Raw genomic sequence first — 17,984 nt, forward strand, 5'->3', positions numbered from 1 at the left:
ATGTCTCCAATGGATTTATGTATCTCTTGGTATATTTTCATCTACCATTCTCTTGGCAACTCTGTGTACCTCTACAATCATGATCAAATGTACTTTTGATGATAAAGCCAAAATATGAGTTATACATCACAACTTGGGTAGTAAGAGCTGTATTACTACAGTTTGTCGCTGTTTCCTGTTCATTTCTTGTCATGTTAATGATTTTTTTTTTTTTACTTTGTAAAGCCAATAAAAATACTACACTGCAGTTCTAGTAGTAATTGCAGTTGTAGTCACTTCTTCCACCGACTCCTTGTGCCTCTGACCAGGTCACTTAACCCTTCATGGTCTCAGATACAAATTTAGCCCATAAGCCCTCTTGGCTACAGAAATACTCACTTTATCTGAATGCAATTTGTCTTGAGTTTGGATCTGGAAGAGAGAGTAATTAAATGCAAAAATCCAGATCCAAGTTGCTGAGGAGTTTGCTACTCTATGCTCAAGTAGTATGAATTGAGAGAGAAATTTTCTTAAGAGAATGAATTACTATATTATGCTCAAAAAGGTCTCTAGTATGTTTACAGGGTGGTGGGTTTTACACCACCACCATCTTTCAGGGCACTATAAGTTTTCTCAACTTGGATAGATTGAGGTCTAACAAAATCACTAATGGAATACAAAACATTTCAAGGAAACTTCAGTAGCTTTATTATGTCTCCAATTAATGGGAGGTTTGAGAAAAGTTAAAAATGCTGCAGGGCACAAAAAAGAAAATAGACTGTGCTTACAGATCATTTCTGCATTGTTTTCTTCAGGACCATTGTTTTATTTGTCCCTTCTTTTACATGGGATGTACAGATTAATCAGTTGTTAATAAAAGGTCAGTGCCTGTACAATACATTCTACAACTGAGCACCACTTTTCATAAATGAACAGGCAAAGAGAAATTACACTGAACATCAGCATCTGGCAGTATTTTTCCCCAAAAAAGACAAAAATGGGTTTGATTAACACTATTAAATCACATCTAATATTTGATACTACATGATTTCATTACAGCTATACCATACTATTACACAAAATGTGTTAAACATCAAAGAATACAACCAAAATTAAAATAGCAAACAAAACCTATATAACTTTTTTTTTTTTTTTTACAGGAAAATACTTTTGAAGTATGCATGTAGTACAGTAACTGCCAATTCTTTTAAAGAAATCTACTGCAAGCAAAGTCATCAACCTCCAGAAAAAAATCACACATAGCATTACAAAGCATATCCCCAAAAAGTGTACAATATGCACACTTGGAAAATACAAAATTAAAAAAATTGTAAGCAACAGGTGAGCTTTATATTTATAAGAATGTGAAAAGTCCAATTTAGCAATGCTGTAAAAAGAATTGTCTCTGATGCAAGTTCATGAATTATTGTCCTCCTGTTTGGACCACATTTTACAAAAACACTGTTCTTGAAACCGGATTACAGGGCAAGATAGCGCACCTTAGCAACGTCATCTTAAAGTTGGTTTGTTTTTTATTCCTTTGCTACTTTATCAAAATGTGTCCTTTACTTGTAGGATTCATGTAAAATGCTTTCCTAGAAGCCATATATTAAGGGCAGGCATTTTTTTCCCAAAGTTCTGTAAGATGCCTTGCTGGGTTTAACGTCTTTCCTCCTGCATTGTTTCACTGGTTGTTTTTGGCCTTAGCATGTGTTAAGATATGAGATTTCAGATTAGTTGACTGAGCAAATTTCTTATTACAGCCGTCAAAAGGGCACACATAGGGCCTATCTCCAGTATGAATTCGCACATGAGTACGTAAATTGAAGTCCAGTGAGAATCGTTTTCCACAGCCTTCAAATGTGCACTGTTAAAGAAAAGAAACTAGATGAATAATTCTTAATACACTCAATGGCTACAAGTCAGTAGTTGTAGGATATGGAGAAATTAGGTCTTACCTGAACTTTCTTTCCATTAGTCCTTCCCACAATTCCAGAACCTGTAGAACAGTTGTGTCCATCAACCAGCAGGTGGAGAGAACTGAAAACTGAGCTTAAACATCTCTCTTTTGGCATCTAGTCCAGCTACTCAGTATTTACATAGACAAGCAATAAGGATAAATTCAGAACAAACAACCTTAAACAACTCACTAACCTAACACTAATCATATGAGCAAATGTGTGGACCTCTCTCATCTCTGTAGAGAACAAGAGATATGCAGGAAGCACCATGCACACGTTAACAGTCAGTATTTGACCCATTATTTCGCATAAACACTTTAGAAACCTCAGGCAGGCCTCTGGAATAGTGGAAAAGATTAATGGAAAGAAAATTCTCAGGTAAGACCTAATTTCTCCTTCCATTACGAAGCTTCTCATTATTCCAGAAACTGTGGGATGTTTAAAAGCAATCCCAGGAGGATCCAAGATGGCGGCATTGTGAGTAACTGCTCCAGACGTGCTCAGATTTGTGACCTAAACACTGCTGAAAAGGGCTCTTTTCTCTTCGCCGTGAAATGGGGAAAAGGAGAGACAAGGTTCGGGAGAATCCCTCCACCCCCACCGGGACTCAACTTCTCCAGCAGACGACTTTGGAACAATTCGAGGTGACGCCGGGTCCCAGGCAAGCTTCTACCCCCGCTGTCGGTGCAAGCGCGTCAGCGCTTGCCAGCAGTGTAGACAGGGTCTCCTTGAGCCCCGTCCAACGTGCGGCTCCTCCCCAGCCAGGACGAGCCAGTGTGGAATCGTCCTGTAGCCCAGGCTCCAAGTCGAGACCTGTGCTAACAGGGAGGGAACCTGCCCACGCTGAGGGGAACATCAAGCACTAACAGGCTGGAGGAACGAACAGCAGTACCTGTACTGTCTTCACAAAAAGTGAGTACATTGGAACAGTCTGCTAATGCCTTCTTCCTGTTTTTTCTTTGGGGAAAATGGAAAAACCAGTCATAGTGACAATGGAGTCACTCTGGGACTTGACATTTAATATGCAGTCTTCTTTGTAATCATTGATAATTAAAAATTCTAGTGAAATTAAGACTTTATCCGAAGCTGCTCTCATCTAGGCACAGGTTACTGCTCAACAAGTTTCTGAAGTGAAATTATTAGATGAAAGAATTCAGAAGTTGGAACTTGTGGGACAAGTCTCGTTAAGGGAGAAAAATTTTACTTCTAGGCACTTGGAATATTTAGAAAATCAATCTAGGAGGCTCAATTTGAGGTTGACTGACTTTCCTAGATCACCGTTAATTACACCGATACAAATTATTAAAAAATACTGGGTGGAAATTTTAGGTATGTCAGAGGATTCATTACCACCCATAACCTGGGCGCAGTATTTACAAAGTAATGTTAAGATGTTACCAGGAACTTTACAATCCCAAGGAGAAGTAATGAACCTCACATCTTTTTTGAAATCCTCATTAGAGATCATAACTCAGAGAACAACTATGTCGGCTTCCTTTGCTCTGGAAATGGATTGAGATGCAATATTAAAACTTTCCTTTCGGCATTTGGACTCTTTATTTTTGGGATCTAAAATAAGAATTTATCCCGATCCATCCAGAGAAACACAAAAAGGCATAAAGCATGAGGACTTTGGCGTTAGGTGTAAATTTTGTACTTAAATTTCCTTTTATCTGTCGTATATTATTTCAATCTAAGCAATTTCAATTTTTTGATCCCAAACAATTAGAAGAATTTTTGTTAAGCAAAGAAGAGGTTAATGTAATTGTCTAGTTATAGATGATACACTGTATGATAGCTTGGGGTAAGCAACCTGGGTAACATTAACTTAATTTAGTTAATTACAAGATATATATCTTTTTTTTCCCCCCTTTCTCAGATCTAAATTACTTAAATGTATAGTGGACAATAATTAATGAATAATTTCAGTCATCTTGTTTTGAATATTTCCTTAAGGTTATTTTCCAATTTCTTGTATTATCACTCAAAGAGTTGTATAATAATAATAATAAAGCAATCCCTAGAGTGGGTGGGATCCTGGCACTGCCGCCCTGAGGACCGAAGCCCCAAAACTTGCTTCTGAGAGTGCCCCGTCCACTTTGTAATGCTTGGCAAGGGTATGCAGCGTAGATTACGTCATCGCCTTGTAAATAGCCACCAGAGACAGTAAGGTAGTCTTTGCCCAGGATGTCATTGTACGCCTCGTAGAATGAGCCCACAAGGCCTGAGGAACCTGCCTCCCTGCAAGCAAATAAGCCGATGCAATAGTCTCCTTCAGCCCATCTAACAATTGTGGGCTTGGAAGTCATAAGACCAAACCTCTGCCTAAGAAAAAGCATAGTCTGTCCAATTTGCAAAACTCATTCGTGACTTCCAGATATCTAATGAGGACTCTACATACATCAAGAAGCTTCAAAGAAGAGTACAGAGCTTCTTCGTCCTTTGCGAAAGGAAGGCAGCTCCAGGGATTGTTCAAGATAATATGTTGATACTACTTTTGGAAGAAAGGAAGGAACTGTACATAGGAAGACCCTCAAAAGGATCTCAACAAGAGAGCCTGAAGCTCCAAAACCCTATCTGAGTAGAGAAAGGAGAAAGTCTGCACTCAGAACACCAGTCCTCAAACATCCTCCAGTCCACACCCTCGCGTACGCCATGGATGTGGAATGTTCCCAAGCCTGAAGCAAGATAACAATGACGGAATCAGAATAACCTTTTTGACCCAACTGAGTCCTTTCAACGGTCAAACCAAGACATGGATCTTCCATCAAGAGCACTGGACCTTGCTCATGGGGAGAGGATCCCCATCCAGCAGCTGAGTCAGGTCTGCGTACCACCGCTTGCATGGACAATCCAGGACTATGAGAATTATTCGACCCTGGTGCAATAAGATATTTTTCAACACGCAACCTACTGTGGGTCAAGGAGAGAAGACACAATAGATGTCTCTCCAGCCAGGGCTGCAGTACAGCACTGATCCTCATCGAGCCTGATTCTTTCCTACAGTTAAAGGACTAGGGCACTTTGGCATTCTTTTTCACCACCATCAAGTCCAAAAGTGGAGAACCTCAACGGTCCACTACCAGCTGAAAACCCTGGCTGGATAGCTCCCGTTCTCCCAGATCTAAGGAGTGCCTGCTGAGAAAGTTCTAAGGCGCTGGACTGGATGCCAAGAGAGGCATCTCCCCTCAGTTTTCAGTTCTCTATCTCCACCTGCTGGTTGATGTACACAACTATCCCACAGGTTCTATGTAATGGAAACATATTTTATAAAGAGTATGGTTATTAGCTTTTATATTTACAACACATTCATTCAAAATTTTATACCACTACAGCTGATGAACAGATCACAGCGGGCGGTTTACAAATAAATACAAAAGCATAACAAAGGAAATACAATATGTGATCAACTTAGGCTTTGTCCATTCATTACCGTTTCTTAACAGTTTCAACACCTCACACCCAAGAAACTGTGCCTTGGGATGGAGAGCTGAACTCAACCTTTGTGACTGATGCAAGATATTTTGTCACTTTACTCATTTTAACTTCCCACAACGGTTTCCAATTTTTTCTTGATGTTTAAGTTGGTCTTGCACACAGTTACTTGTATACTTTTAATTTCTATTGCACTGATATTTTATTACTGTTAGTATACACCAGAGTTTTTGAAAAGTACTTTACGAATAAAATGAAAATCAAAAGTGTCTGCCCTTTCACATACATAGCTAATCAAATTTAGTAACAAATCTCAATATTATTCATGCATTTGTAAAGCAAAGCTTTTGACCTGTAACAGATGTACTCTGAAGACAACAGGGTCACGTGACCATGCTCTGGACCAAAACAGATTTTACCTGGAAAAGGCTAAAGGGCCTTTCACTGCCCATGTTCAGAAAATGATCTCTCCACTGCTGTGATATCCTTCAGTTCCATATAATTGGTGGTGGAAGGAGAGAGAACTACTTCCAAGTGGAAAAGGGAATGTTTGGCTGCTGTCTTCAGAAAAGGCATGCTAACTTTACTTTCTTTGAAGACTATCAAGTCACTGAATCACACATATGGGACTCTAAGTAACGGATGGCTTCAACAACAAAGGGAATATGAAATGCCATTGGGCAAATAAAAGTCTTGAAAAAAGCACCCTCTTTTTAAGACATGGAAAACAATTCAAAATTATTAAGACGGGCTCTAGGAGGGATGAACCTGGGCTCTAGCTCTCAAAGTAGTCATGACAAATGGACATTCAAACATATTTTCTGGCTCTGAAGGTGTGTCGAGAGTGATATGAATGTGTAGGTCAACTCTACACAAGAACCTTGCAAATCTCCTTCGACAACAGATAGGGAATCAACACAGCCATGGCCCTGACACACTTCTAAGGTCAAACTTGCATGAGCATAATAGGAGGTGATGCAATCTGGTTTTCAATTAGAAATTATGAGTTCCGTTACAAGAAAACATAGGTGAATGAACTTTTTATATGCTCTACTTCATTCTAAGTAAATGACAGAGAATGAAGGGACTTAACCCTTTATTGAGATGTGACCTTTGGACAAAAAAGCTGGAAAGACTGACTAAAGGTGGATATCTGACATCTCAGGCAAAACTAATAGAAACGCTTCTAAAGCGGAGGATTGTGAGGTTTCTCAAATTGAATGGACTGCAGGACCCAAGGCAGCATGGTTTCACTAGAGGCAGATCTTGTCAGACAAATCTGATTGACTTCTTTAACTGGCTGACCAAACAGTTGGATGTGGGAGGGGCGCTAGATATGGTGTACTTAGATTTTAGCAAAGCCTTTAACACGGTTCCAGAATGCCCTCGGTAAGGGACCTAAAGTGACTGACGGAGTTTGCTCAGAGGAAAGGGATGTTACTAGTGGATGGAGTCGGTCCCAAGGGCGGCTACAAAACTGGTCAGCGGTCTCAGTCATAAAACATATAGGGCCAGGCTCACAAACCTCAACACGTATATGCTGGGGGGGTGGGTGGGGGGGAGAGAGAGAGGGGGGGGAGAGTATTTTTCAAATGAAGGAAACCTCTGGAATGAGGTCATAAGATGAAGTTAAGAGGAAATAGGACAAATCTGAGGAAATACTTTTTCACGGAAAGGGCGGTGGATGTGTGGAATGGCCTCCCGGTGGAGGTCGTGGAGACAGTGTCAGAGTTTAAGAAGTTGTGGGACAGACACATGGGATCTCTTAGGAAAAAGGAGGAGTTAGTGGTTACAGAGGACGGGCAGACTGGATGGGTCATACTGTCCTTATCTGCAGTCATGTCTGTATGCAAAGCTCCATGCACCAGAAGGTGGAGCACCTTCTCAAAAAAGGCCTTCTCGATGGCAGCAGGGGTATGTAGGGGTAGGGGTTAAGATCCTCTGCCACTATACTAATGTAATAAAGAGTTTGGTCTACAGCCTCTTGAGCTCCAGAACGCAAATGAGCAGTGCTGATGCTTTAATACAGCGTGAACTGTGCTTTGATTTTTACCAAGGCTTGTACTTCAGAAGGAAAATATCTGTGACTCACTTTGGCCGATGCAAGAATGTGAACCACCATGGCAAGAGTCATTGGTCATGGCAACCTCCGTCTCCCTGGAGCCAGAATTCATATAAAAGTTTCCAGAATGATGTCAAGAAAAATTCTTATAGTTAAAAAAAAAAAAAAACAACAACCCCCCCCCCCCCTCCCCACAACTTACAGGGCGTAAGCAATCATTTAATCTTCAGTGACATTGCCTCTCTCATATTGATATAAAAGGGGCATCGATGGTATCAAAAGTTCTTGTGAACTTCCCTGAACTCTACTCATCTTACCAGTTGATCTACTGAACACTGCTTAGGCAGCTCGAAACCACCTTCTGATCCAGCTGTTCCTGAGGGATGAGAGACTTGAATCACTGTCATGTGGTATAAGTCAAGCTCTGTAATTGCTACTGGATAATAAAACAGGTGGCCCAATTGTGTGCCACAGGAAGAGTGTGTTTACTCCAAGTAGTTTCTGATAAGCATTTAAACAATGTTTATTTCTAACTCCATTCTAAACTTACCTAGCATTTGTACATAACTTTTAAATCTTGGTTTTCTTCATTTTCATCGTGAATCTTGGTTATATTACTTTCTTGGACATAATAAAGCTTTCATTTAAATTGTATTTGGTACATGTGTCACGTTGTCAGTATATCTGGGAGGAGTAACACATCAGATCTGCCCAGTTACGGGAAGGTGATACTCTAAGATCCTAATTCCAGAGTGCTTTATAAATTATTATTTGCACATCCCCACCTACACTGTACTATAGAAATCAGTATGATTACTGCAAATACTCCCACAGGTGTAGGCTGTCATTTTTGGTAGTTATGTAGCTCAAGCTATGCTCAGTTGGCTCCGGCAGCTCCCAGATTCCCCAAGTGGCACGTTTGGAGTCCCTTGCTGGTGGATACCATATATCACTTGGTTTGTATTTTGTTTTGCTTGGTTGCTTTGGTGAAATTAATTGAAGAGCTTCTGCCTGATCAACAGAAGTTGTTACAAGAGCGTTCTGGTCAACTTTTCAATGCTGGATCAACTATTTGCCTTCATCATGAATCCTTACTGTTGAAAAAGTTTGAATTTTTGCAAAGAACCTGCTGTAACCCAAACAGATGTATGTTGATGATTTTGTATCTGAGCTTGCATTGAAAGTTTCAAACCTGTCAATTAACCATTACATTTCCAAACATCAGACACAATACTTAAAAACTGTTAAAGAAAACTTAAATCCTTGTGAAATTGTTGTTCTCTTGGACTTTGCTGAAAACTACTCCTTTATTGTCCAAGATGCTGTTCAAGGTTTCCACTGGGAAAACAGTCAAGCTACACTGCATCCATTTGTTGTGTACTTCCGTGATGCTTCAAGTGAAATTCAGTGCATAAGTGTTTGCATAATAAGTGACAGCTTGCGGCATGATGCAGTTGCTGTACATGCATTCTTGGAAAAATTAATTGCGTTCTTGAAAAGCAAAATTGGAGAAATAAAATATGTAACATACTTTAGTGATGGCTCAGCTGCACAATACAAGAACTTCAAAAACTTTACCAACTTGTGCTATCATCAAACAGAATTTGGAATAAGTGCACAGTGGAATTTCTTTGGCATAAGTGGTACAACAAAGCAACTAGCTGCTCAGGCTAGTTTGCAACGACCTAAAAATAGCCAAATTCTCACAGCACAAGGCTTGTTTGAATTTTGTGATCAAAAAATAAATAAAATCAAGTTCATTTTTGTTTCCAAGGAAGAAATTGAATCTTCAAGATCTGCACAAGAGGAAAGATTCAGTAAAGCTTCCACAGTTGCTGGAACTCGTTTATTCCCATTGACTTGAACCAAATTTCAGTCAGTAGAGTGTCAAATGATTCCTCCTCATTTGTTGTCAAACTTTGTCAGTCAGATGACCCAGTGAGTGTACCTGGCATAAATGTGTTTCAACTTCAGCCTGGGCAGTATGTTGCCTGTGTTTGACAACAAATGGTGGATTGGCAATGTCTGTGACATCATTTGAAGAACATGATGCCTTGGTCAGCTATATGCATCCATGCGGGCCTGCAGGATCATTTCATTGGCCTAGCAGAAGAGATTCTTGTTGGATTTCTGAACAGCATATTCTAGCAGTTCTTCCAGTACCAGCAACTACAGCACTTGGACGACAGTATACGTTTCCAGAAACAGCAGTGAAACTTATCAGTGAAAAATTCTTGTCACTTCAGCACTGAGGTTTTACTTGGGAACCATTAAGACACCCCCATTAGGCTTGAGAAACTAGGCAAAGACAACCAATGAGGCTTGGGAACCTCAACTAAGATGCCTACCTCCAGGCTTGGGAACCTGTGCCAAGTGGCTGGACTTGCCTGGCTATCGGGCGTGACCTCTTGGCGATGAGGTTGCCACTTCCTATTGAATTGGTAGCGGCGTAGCCACCATGGACCAACGCATGCTTAATGCAACTGAGTGACTTATACAGCAATTAGAAACATCGATGGGCCCTATATCCGTTTCATCTATCATTCAACAATACTGGCCATTGCAATCCTTATATGGAGAGACTCCAAATTGAAAATGACATATTCTGATAGAAGGAAATCTGCTCTTTCTAATGGTGCTAAAAGAAAGAATATTGAAGCTGTCCCACTGGAGATCAAGGGCATCAAAGATAGCCCAAAATGGGCAAAAATGCTTTTTATACCAACTTTGAACGCTTATAATTTTTCAACCACTTGAAGGAAAGTGCTGCAAATTGGAATGCCTCATTACAACCGTGCATTTAGTACACCTACCAAAATCAACCTGAAAGGCCAACTAGTTTAGAAACTACAGCAGCCTCAACATCGCTGTAAATTGATTTTTGCCAGGTTTTTTTGGCAAAGTTTGAACCTAAACCATTCAAAATGTAAGAGGACTAGGAACATGGGGTTTTGCCAGTTCATTAAGCCCTAAAAGTAGTGCAGGTTCTCCAAATATCCCCCTTGTACTACTAAAACTTCCAGTTTTACAGCTTCTGGAAGTTGACCCAAAATGTCATTTTTGCTCAGGCGACATTTTGCAACCCTTTACTTGAGGTCCCCTAGAACCTCCAATTTTTAGTCTTTTGAACTACAATTTTGCACAGCTTAGTTTTTTTATCATAAAGAAACTATGTACCAAATTTCATCAAAATCTGAGATGGTGAGGTGGGGACCCCTGGTCCACTTGACACGGAATGACTCCAATGCTTTTTGGCCTCTGCCAGAAATTAGCATCCCTCATGTCAAAGAGGACGATATCAAATCCTTACGTGTCCTTGGGATGGGATCAGAGGATGCCCGATGCCAATGGGTGCTACCGATACTCAATGCCAATGCATCCCCGGTGTCAGATGCAGTTAGGGACCACACTTTCAATGTAAATCAATGGACCAGGCTGGTTTGTGCTAAAAATATGTTTGCGCTACTTCTCTACATTCTTACTTATTGTTGATAGCTGTGAACACAGGTGACAAGAGGAATATGGTTGGATCCCAGACACTGCAGGCATCAAGAATGAGAGTCCGTAAGGGACGTGGTCCTGTTGCATCTGGAACACACTAAAACCAGAGGTAGTTTTATGGGATATGCTGGGAAAAATAACTGTAGTAAAATCAAATGACACTATTGTGGTTAGAAAAAAGAGAGGGGGGAAGGATTAATGGCCAAACCGCTCAAGGCCTAAGGGGGCCTATGGAGCTCTGAAAAAATAAGCAGATTTAAAAAGTTCTTTAAAAAAAAAAAACAACACTAAGAAAACTAGAGGAAGGTAGTACCTGGTCCCAGGTGAGAAAGCACAAGAGAGCCAAAAATAAGCAAGGTGGAGAAGACTTAAAAACTTGAAAGCCAAGATGGTGTGAGCCAAAAGCTTCTGAAAAAAAAAAAAAAAAGCTAGCGAGTGTTTCCATGCTATAGCTCCATTGGTGAGATCACTCATATGTGAAAATATGATGTCCTGTTTATCTCTGGAAAATAATTTTTCTCTTAGTATGGTTGGCACTTGAGTTGGTTATTAGGCCAGACTCAAATGTAGATGTTATTTAACAATTCATTTGATATGAAAAAGGACCAAAGGTCTTGCCCACCCATAAGACCTAATAGATGACACTTAATCTAAAGCTGTGGCTATTCAGCCCACTATCTAAACTAAAGCACAGTCTCAATTATTCAAACTTCTGTGATCTGATATTCTGGTTTAACCAGCATGCCATCCTTGAGATGTGACACACCCATTAGGTGTCACTGAAATGTGCACAAGTTTATGTTTCAGTCCATCCTTTAACATCACCAGAGTAACTGTTTGCTCATTTGCACTAGCAATTATACAGGACTTCCAGTCAATCTGCCTTTCTTTCACTGCAAAATTCACCATTTCCATATATCTAAACTTTTTGTTTATCTGACCATCTGTCGGTCCCCATTTATTTGTTAGATAGTTGAAACTCTACTATACCATCACGGGGAAAGGTATCATAATACTAAATTTGGAAATTTTGACTTTTCTGGTGTGTTAAGAAAATGTGAAAAAAAAAAACAACCAAAGGGCCAGGGTTAACGAACTAATAGAAAAAAAATTATAAGCTAGATGATTATCAAAAGAAAAAAGTGAGGAAGGCTGTTTTAAAATATCACCATTAAATTGAAAATAAATTTTTGGAATGAATGCCTGAAAACATTAGTACATATTAAGAGATCTGACGCAGTCTCTGAGGTCTTGAATGCTCATATAGTACAGCATTTTATTTTGTGATCCTTTAAAGGACACATGCACATTGGGGAAAAAAGAATCCAAATCATAGTTACCTGATGCTAGGGCCACCTTAGGAGTAAGCAGCCAAGAAAAAGATCTAGGTCCTGAAATCTTCTGCGTAGTACGCTAGGAATTTAGGAAAGGGATGGTAAATAAGACCAAGAATATTATAATGCCTTTGTATCGTTCCATAGTGCGACCTCACCTCAAGTACTACGTTCAATTCTGGTCACTATATCTTAGAAAAGATATAGCGGAATGAGAAAAGGCTCAAATTAGAGTGACGAAAATGATAAAGGGGATGGAATGCCTCCCATATGAGGAAAGGCTGAAGAGGTTATGGCTCTTCAGCTTGGAAAAGAGACAGCTGAAGGGGGGATAAGATTGAGGTCTATAAAATCCTGAGTGGTGTAGAATGGGCAAGTGTGAATATTTTTCACTCTTTCAAAAGGTACAAAGACCAAGGGACACTCAATGAATTACATGGAAATACAAAACAAATAGGAGGAAACTTTTTCACTCAAAGAATAGTTGAGCTCTGGATCTTGTTAACGGAGGGTGTGCTAACGGTGGTTAACTCATCTGGGTTTAAAAAAGGTTTGGACAAGTTCCTTGTGGAAAGACCATAGTCTATTACTGAGATAGACATGAGGGATGCCACTACTTGCCCTGGGATTGGTAGCATGGAATGTTGCTGCTATTTGGGTTTCTGCCAGGTACTTGCGACCTGGATTGGCCACCCACTGTTGGAAGCAGGAAACTAAGCTAGATGGACTATTCTTATGTTCTTATCAAGCTACAAAGTCTTCCATTATCTCACAATCAATTATTGAAACTAGAACTCTACGCTATTTATTAGATAATCTGGAAGCTACAGACTCACAAGTTAGTATGATAAAACGATCTGCTCACAACACTAATGACTCCAGACATTAGTGGAGGAGGCAGGTAAGTGTATGATGAGCAGATATGCAAAGAGTTCCTACAACTGTGGGATCTTCATGGATCAACCATGCAACCAACCCACACTAAAGGACACACACTAGACATTATTAAACACAAATTAGATCCCAATGCAAATCTTATACTAACAGATACAAAATGGACACCCACACCGTGGTCAGACCACTATAAAGCATACATCTCCCTCCAATGGCAAGCGAAAAACTCAAACAAGAACAAAAAACCTACACCACGAGAGGAAAAATAGACCCAGTAATATTCTGGCAAGAGATATACCACAATGGACAACAAAGGCAAACACAAACCAATTCCTCCTAGAATGGGACGATAGATGCAAATTAATATTAGACAAGATAGCCCCAATTCAAACCAGAACCTCACGCAGAAAAAACTCAATACCATGGTTCAATGAAGAACAGAAAAAACTCAAAACACAAGTTAGAAGACTAGAACGAGCGTGGAATAAAAAGAAAGACGACTCCACACTTAATGCCTGGAAACAACTCCAAAGAAAATATAAATATACCATAAGACGAACCAAAAGATTATTTTACAAAACTGAAATTGGGCCTAACTACAAGGACACACATAAACTCTTCCAACTTGTGAACAGACATCACACCAAATCACAACCAACAGTAAAGACACACCAGGAGCAGACAATCTCGCGAGATACTTCAATGAGAAAATTGTACAATTACGACTAAAAATACCTGCCAGTACCATCGAATACGCCGTACTCCTTGATTGCCTAGATCCGGACCCTGGTGTATACCCAGCAGACTGAACCTGGACCAACTGAGATATTAACGGAAGATCTCATCTTCCAAACACTCAAAAGATTCGCCAAATCTCATTGCAAATTAGACATATGTCCAAACAACCTTATGGCAACTGTCCCTCAACAATTTATAACAGACCCAATGAATCACTTGAACTTTATGCTACAAAAGAGACTCTTCCCGAAGGAAAAAGGAAACATCCTACTCATCCCCATACCCAAAGACGCAAAGAAAAGTGCTAGCGAATTATCCAACTATAGACCAGTAGCATCCATCTCCCTAATAACCAAACGGAAGGGATGGTGACTAAACAACTCACAAACTATTAAAACAAATTCTCAATATTACACGATTCCCAATCAGGATTCCGATCTAACCACAGTACTGAAACAGTACTAGTAACTCATGACTAAATTCAAACTAACGATAGCCACTGGCAAGAACATACTACTTCTGCAATTTGACATGTCTAGCGCTTTCGATATGGTCGATCATGGAATTCTACTACACATCCTCGAGTACTTCGGAATAGGAGGTAACGTTCTTAACTGGTTCAAGGGGTTCCTAACCACACGCTCATATCAAGTCATATCTAACTCGATCACATCAGCCACATGGACACCTGAATGCGGAGTTCCACAGGGATCCCCCCTCTCACCGACCTTAATCAACTTAATGATGATACAGTTGGCCAAACTACTATCAAATCAAAACCTTAACCCATACACATACGCAGACGACGTAACGAGCTACATCCCATTCAAGCAAGATCTAAACGAAATTTCAAATGACATCAACCAAAGTCTACATATCATGCACTCATGGGCGGATGCATTTCAGTTGAAACTCAACAAACAAAAAACCCAACACCTAATACTCACATCTCAACACAACATAAACAAATTCACCACCATTAACACACCAAAACTGGACCTCCCAATTTCGGACACCCTAAAAATTCTTGGAGTTACTATTGATCGACACCTAACACTCGAGAGTCACGTGAAAAACACAACCAAAAAGATGTTCTACTCAATGTGGAAATTAAAAAGAGTAAGACCTTACTTCCCAAGGACCGTTTTTCGCAACCTGGTACAATCAATGGTTCTCAGTCAACTAGACTACTGCAACGCACTCTACGCTGGCTGCAAAGAGCATATAATCAAGAAACTTCAGACAGCCCAGAACACTGCAGCTAGACTCATATGTGGTAAAACAAAATATGAAAGCGCCAAACCCCTACGAGAAAAGTTACATTGGCTCCCAACTCAAAGAACGCATCACGTTCAAAATATGCACTCTAGTTCACAAAATCATCCACGGTGACGCTCCAGCCTACATGACAGATCTGATAGACCTACCACCCAGGAATTCTAAAAAAAAAAAATCATCCCGCACATTCCTCAATCTTCACTTCCCTAATTGCAAAGGTCTAAAATACAAACTAATACATGTGTCAACCTTTTCCTACTTGAGCACACAATTCTGGAACGCATTACCACACAACTTAAAAACGGTCTATGAACTGACTAACTTCCGCAAACTACTGAAGACCCAGCTCTTTGACAGAACATACACAATGATTAACACATGTGAACTCTTCCACATAGAACCAGAACTGTCCTACTCTATTACTTGCTAAGATATTATCATGTTTTATTATCACCTTACCCTTAGATCCTTTTGCTATACTAAATGTATTTTTTCAGACAGATTTCCACAACTCATGATGTATTGTAAGCCACATTGAGCCTGCAAAAAGGTGGGAAAATGTGGGATACAAATGCAATGAATAAATAAAATAAATATCCATGATTTCAATAGAGTAAACTATAGAAAGAAGAAAACGTATCTTATTCTATGGAAGAGATAACGTACTTCCGATACCATGAATATCTATTTCTGTACCTAGGAGTAAATAATTTCAAAGTATAAATCCAATATTGGAAGTCAACTGATACAGCTAAAATAAATTTATAGGTAATAACCATTAACATTTGCATACAAATATACTAAAAGTTCCAATGCAACAACATTGGAGCAGAAAGATAAAGGTATGAGAGAGAAGTTATAAGAGTGAATTTACCTGAAAAGGCTTCTCTCCAGTATGAACCAGCTGATGCCGTTTTAATTTTGAGCTCTCAACGAAAGCCTTTCCACATTCTGCGCACACATGCACTCTTGGGCCATGGGTATGTAAATGTTTTCGCATGGCAGAGTTGTCCCTGAACATCTTTGTGCAGCCCTTAAAAACAAGAAAAAACCATTAAAAAAACTTAGCAGTATTACATATGTATGGCATATTTAAAAACTTCATTAAAAGGCACCTAAGACATATCTAAAATAATTAACAGACAAAATGAAAATGTTTCAGTTTACAATTCTTCTCTTTATACCACTGAACTAAGGATACAATAAACAGTAAGAACTAATAAAGACAGAAATATTAGACAATTTACATGTGATACAGTGAGGAAGAAAATTGTATCAGATAATATTTGCACATGCTGATGTGTGGAATATGTATACATATGGTAAAATTTGACTTTACCGGCTAATTTCTTTTTGTCAAATCCTACCAGAGCAGTCCAGCTGTGGGGGCTTGCCTCTGCCAGCAACTGGAAACAAATTCACAACTTTCACTGTGACACCACTTTAAAAGGAGTGTGCAACTAGATATATTTCAGTATATTCGTAAAAAAGCCAGCAAAACAGAACTCCCAAAATAACACAGAAAAACACAACCAATAAACCCTACCAACACAACAAATAAATCCTGAAGACTCCTCACACCTAAAACTAGACCCCTCTGGCACAAAACCACTACCAAGAAAAGAAAAGATTGCCCTCTCTCAACTCAAACCTCTTTCCCTTATATTAGCAAACTGATAAGGACTATTAACTAGCATTGGCCTGTAGTAAGAACACGCAGGGCTCCTGCAGTAGATAAAGAGGGGCATAATCTAACGGAAACGCCTGTCTCCATGGGCGTTTATCTCCGAGAACGGGTCCGTGAAGGGGGCGGGCCGAACCGTATTTTCCAAAAAAATGGACGTTTTTGAGCTGGGCGTATGTTTTTTTTTAGCGATAATGGAAACTAAAAACGCCCAGCTCAAAAATGTCCTAATCCGAGCCATTTGGTCGTGGGAGGGGCCACGATTCGTAGTACACTCGCCCCCATGACATGCCAGGACACCAACTGGGCACCCTAGAGGTCAGTGCGGTGGACTTCAGACAACGCTCCCACATGCATAGCTTCCTTACCACGGGTGCTGAGCCCCCAACCCCCCTCCCCCCAAAACCCACTACCCACAAATGTACACTACCATAGCTCTTAGGGGTGAAGGGGGCACCTACATGTGGGTACAGTGGGTTTTGGAGGCCTCCCATTTACCAGCACAATTGTTACAGGTGGGGGGGGGGGGATGGGCCTGGGGCCACCTGGCTGAAGTGCACTGCGGTACCCACTAAAAGTGCTCCAGGGACCTGCATACACGCAGGCCTCTAGGACTTGTTGCTGCTGTATAACATTGGCACACCAGTTGACACCTGAAGACTAATCTCTCCGAAAACGTCCTTTATTGGAATAACCGCGTTTACTCACAGTTAACTGCAGATCAGAGGTTGTGCCCCACTGGCAACGAGTCCCCCTGGTACTGAGATTAGCAGTAGGTCAGAGCTGGCAGAATGCTGTACAATGCCCTCTTTCAGCCACATTCAAGGTAAGAACTAAGTTCTGTAACGTGGCTAACACAGGAAAGGGAACTAAAACTGGCTTACAAAAATGGCCACTACCGCATGGACTACAACAGGAAACACAACAGGGCACACTCTGACCCAGTAGCCAGGGGGAAAAGCACCATGGGAGAAGAGCCTACCAACTACCAACATCGTGAGACTGTAACACAAGCTAATGAAATCACGGAGCCCAATACCCTATACCCACCACAATGCAATGCTGATGTGACCCTGTAGTGCACCCGAGTGCCACATCTGACCAAGGGAAAGGCTGTG

At 40.3% G+C, this 17,984-nt stretch overlaps 1 protein-coding gene across 1 annotated transcript in view; it reads right to left on the reverse strand.

Moving 5' to 3' along the window:
• Nucleotides 1–201: 201 nt before the first annotated feature.
• The window catches only part of YY1 (YY1 transcription factor), a 60,452-nt gene continuing 42,669 nt past the window's right edge, over nucleotides 202–17,984 (reverse strand). Inside the window, 2 exon segments of the mRNA XM_030214753.1 lie at nucleotides 202–1,846; nucleotides 16,057–16,215. Of these exon segments, the coding sequence (XP_030070613.1) occupies nucleotides 1,664–1,846; nucleotides 16,057–16,215 (342 nt within the window). The 3' untranslated portion in view covers nucleotides 202–1,663.

The sequence above is a fragment of the Microcaecilia unicolor genome, chromosome 9, assembly GCF_901765095.1.
Source record: "Microcaecilia unicolor chromosome 9, aMicUni1.1, whole genome shotgun sequence".
Classification (NCBI taxonomy): domain Eukaryota; kingdom Metazoa; phylum Chordata; class Amphibia; order Gymnophiona; family Siphonopidae; genus Microcaecilia; species Microcaecilia unicolor.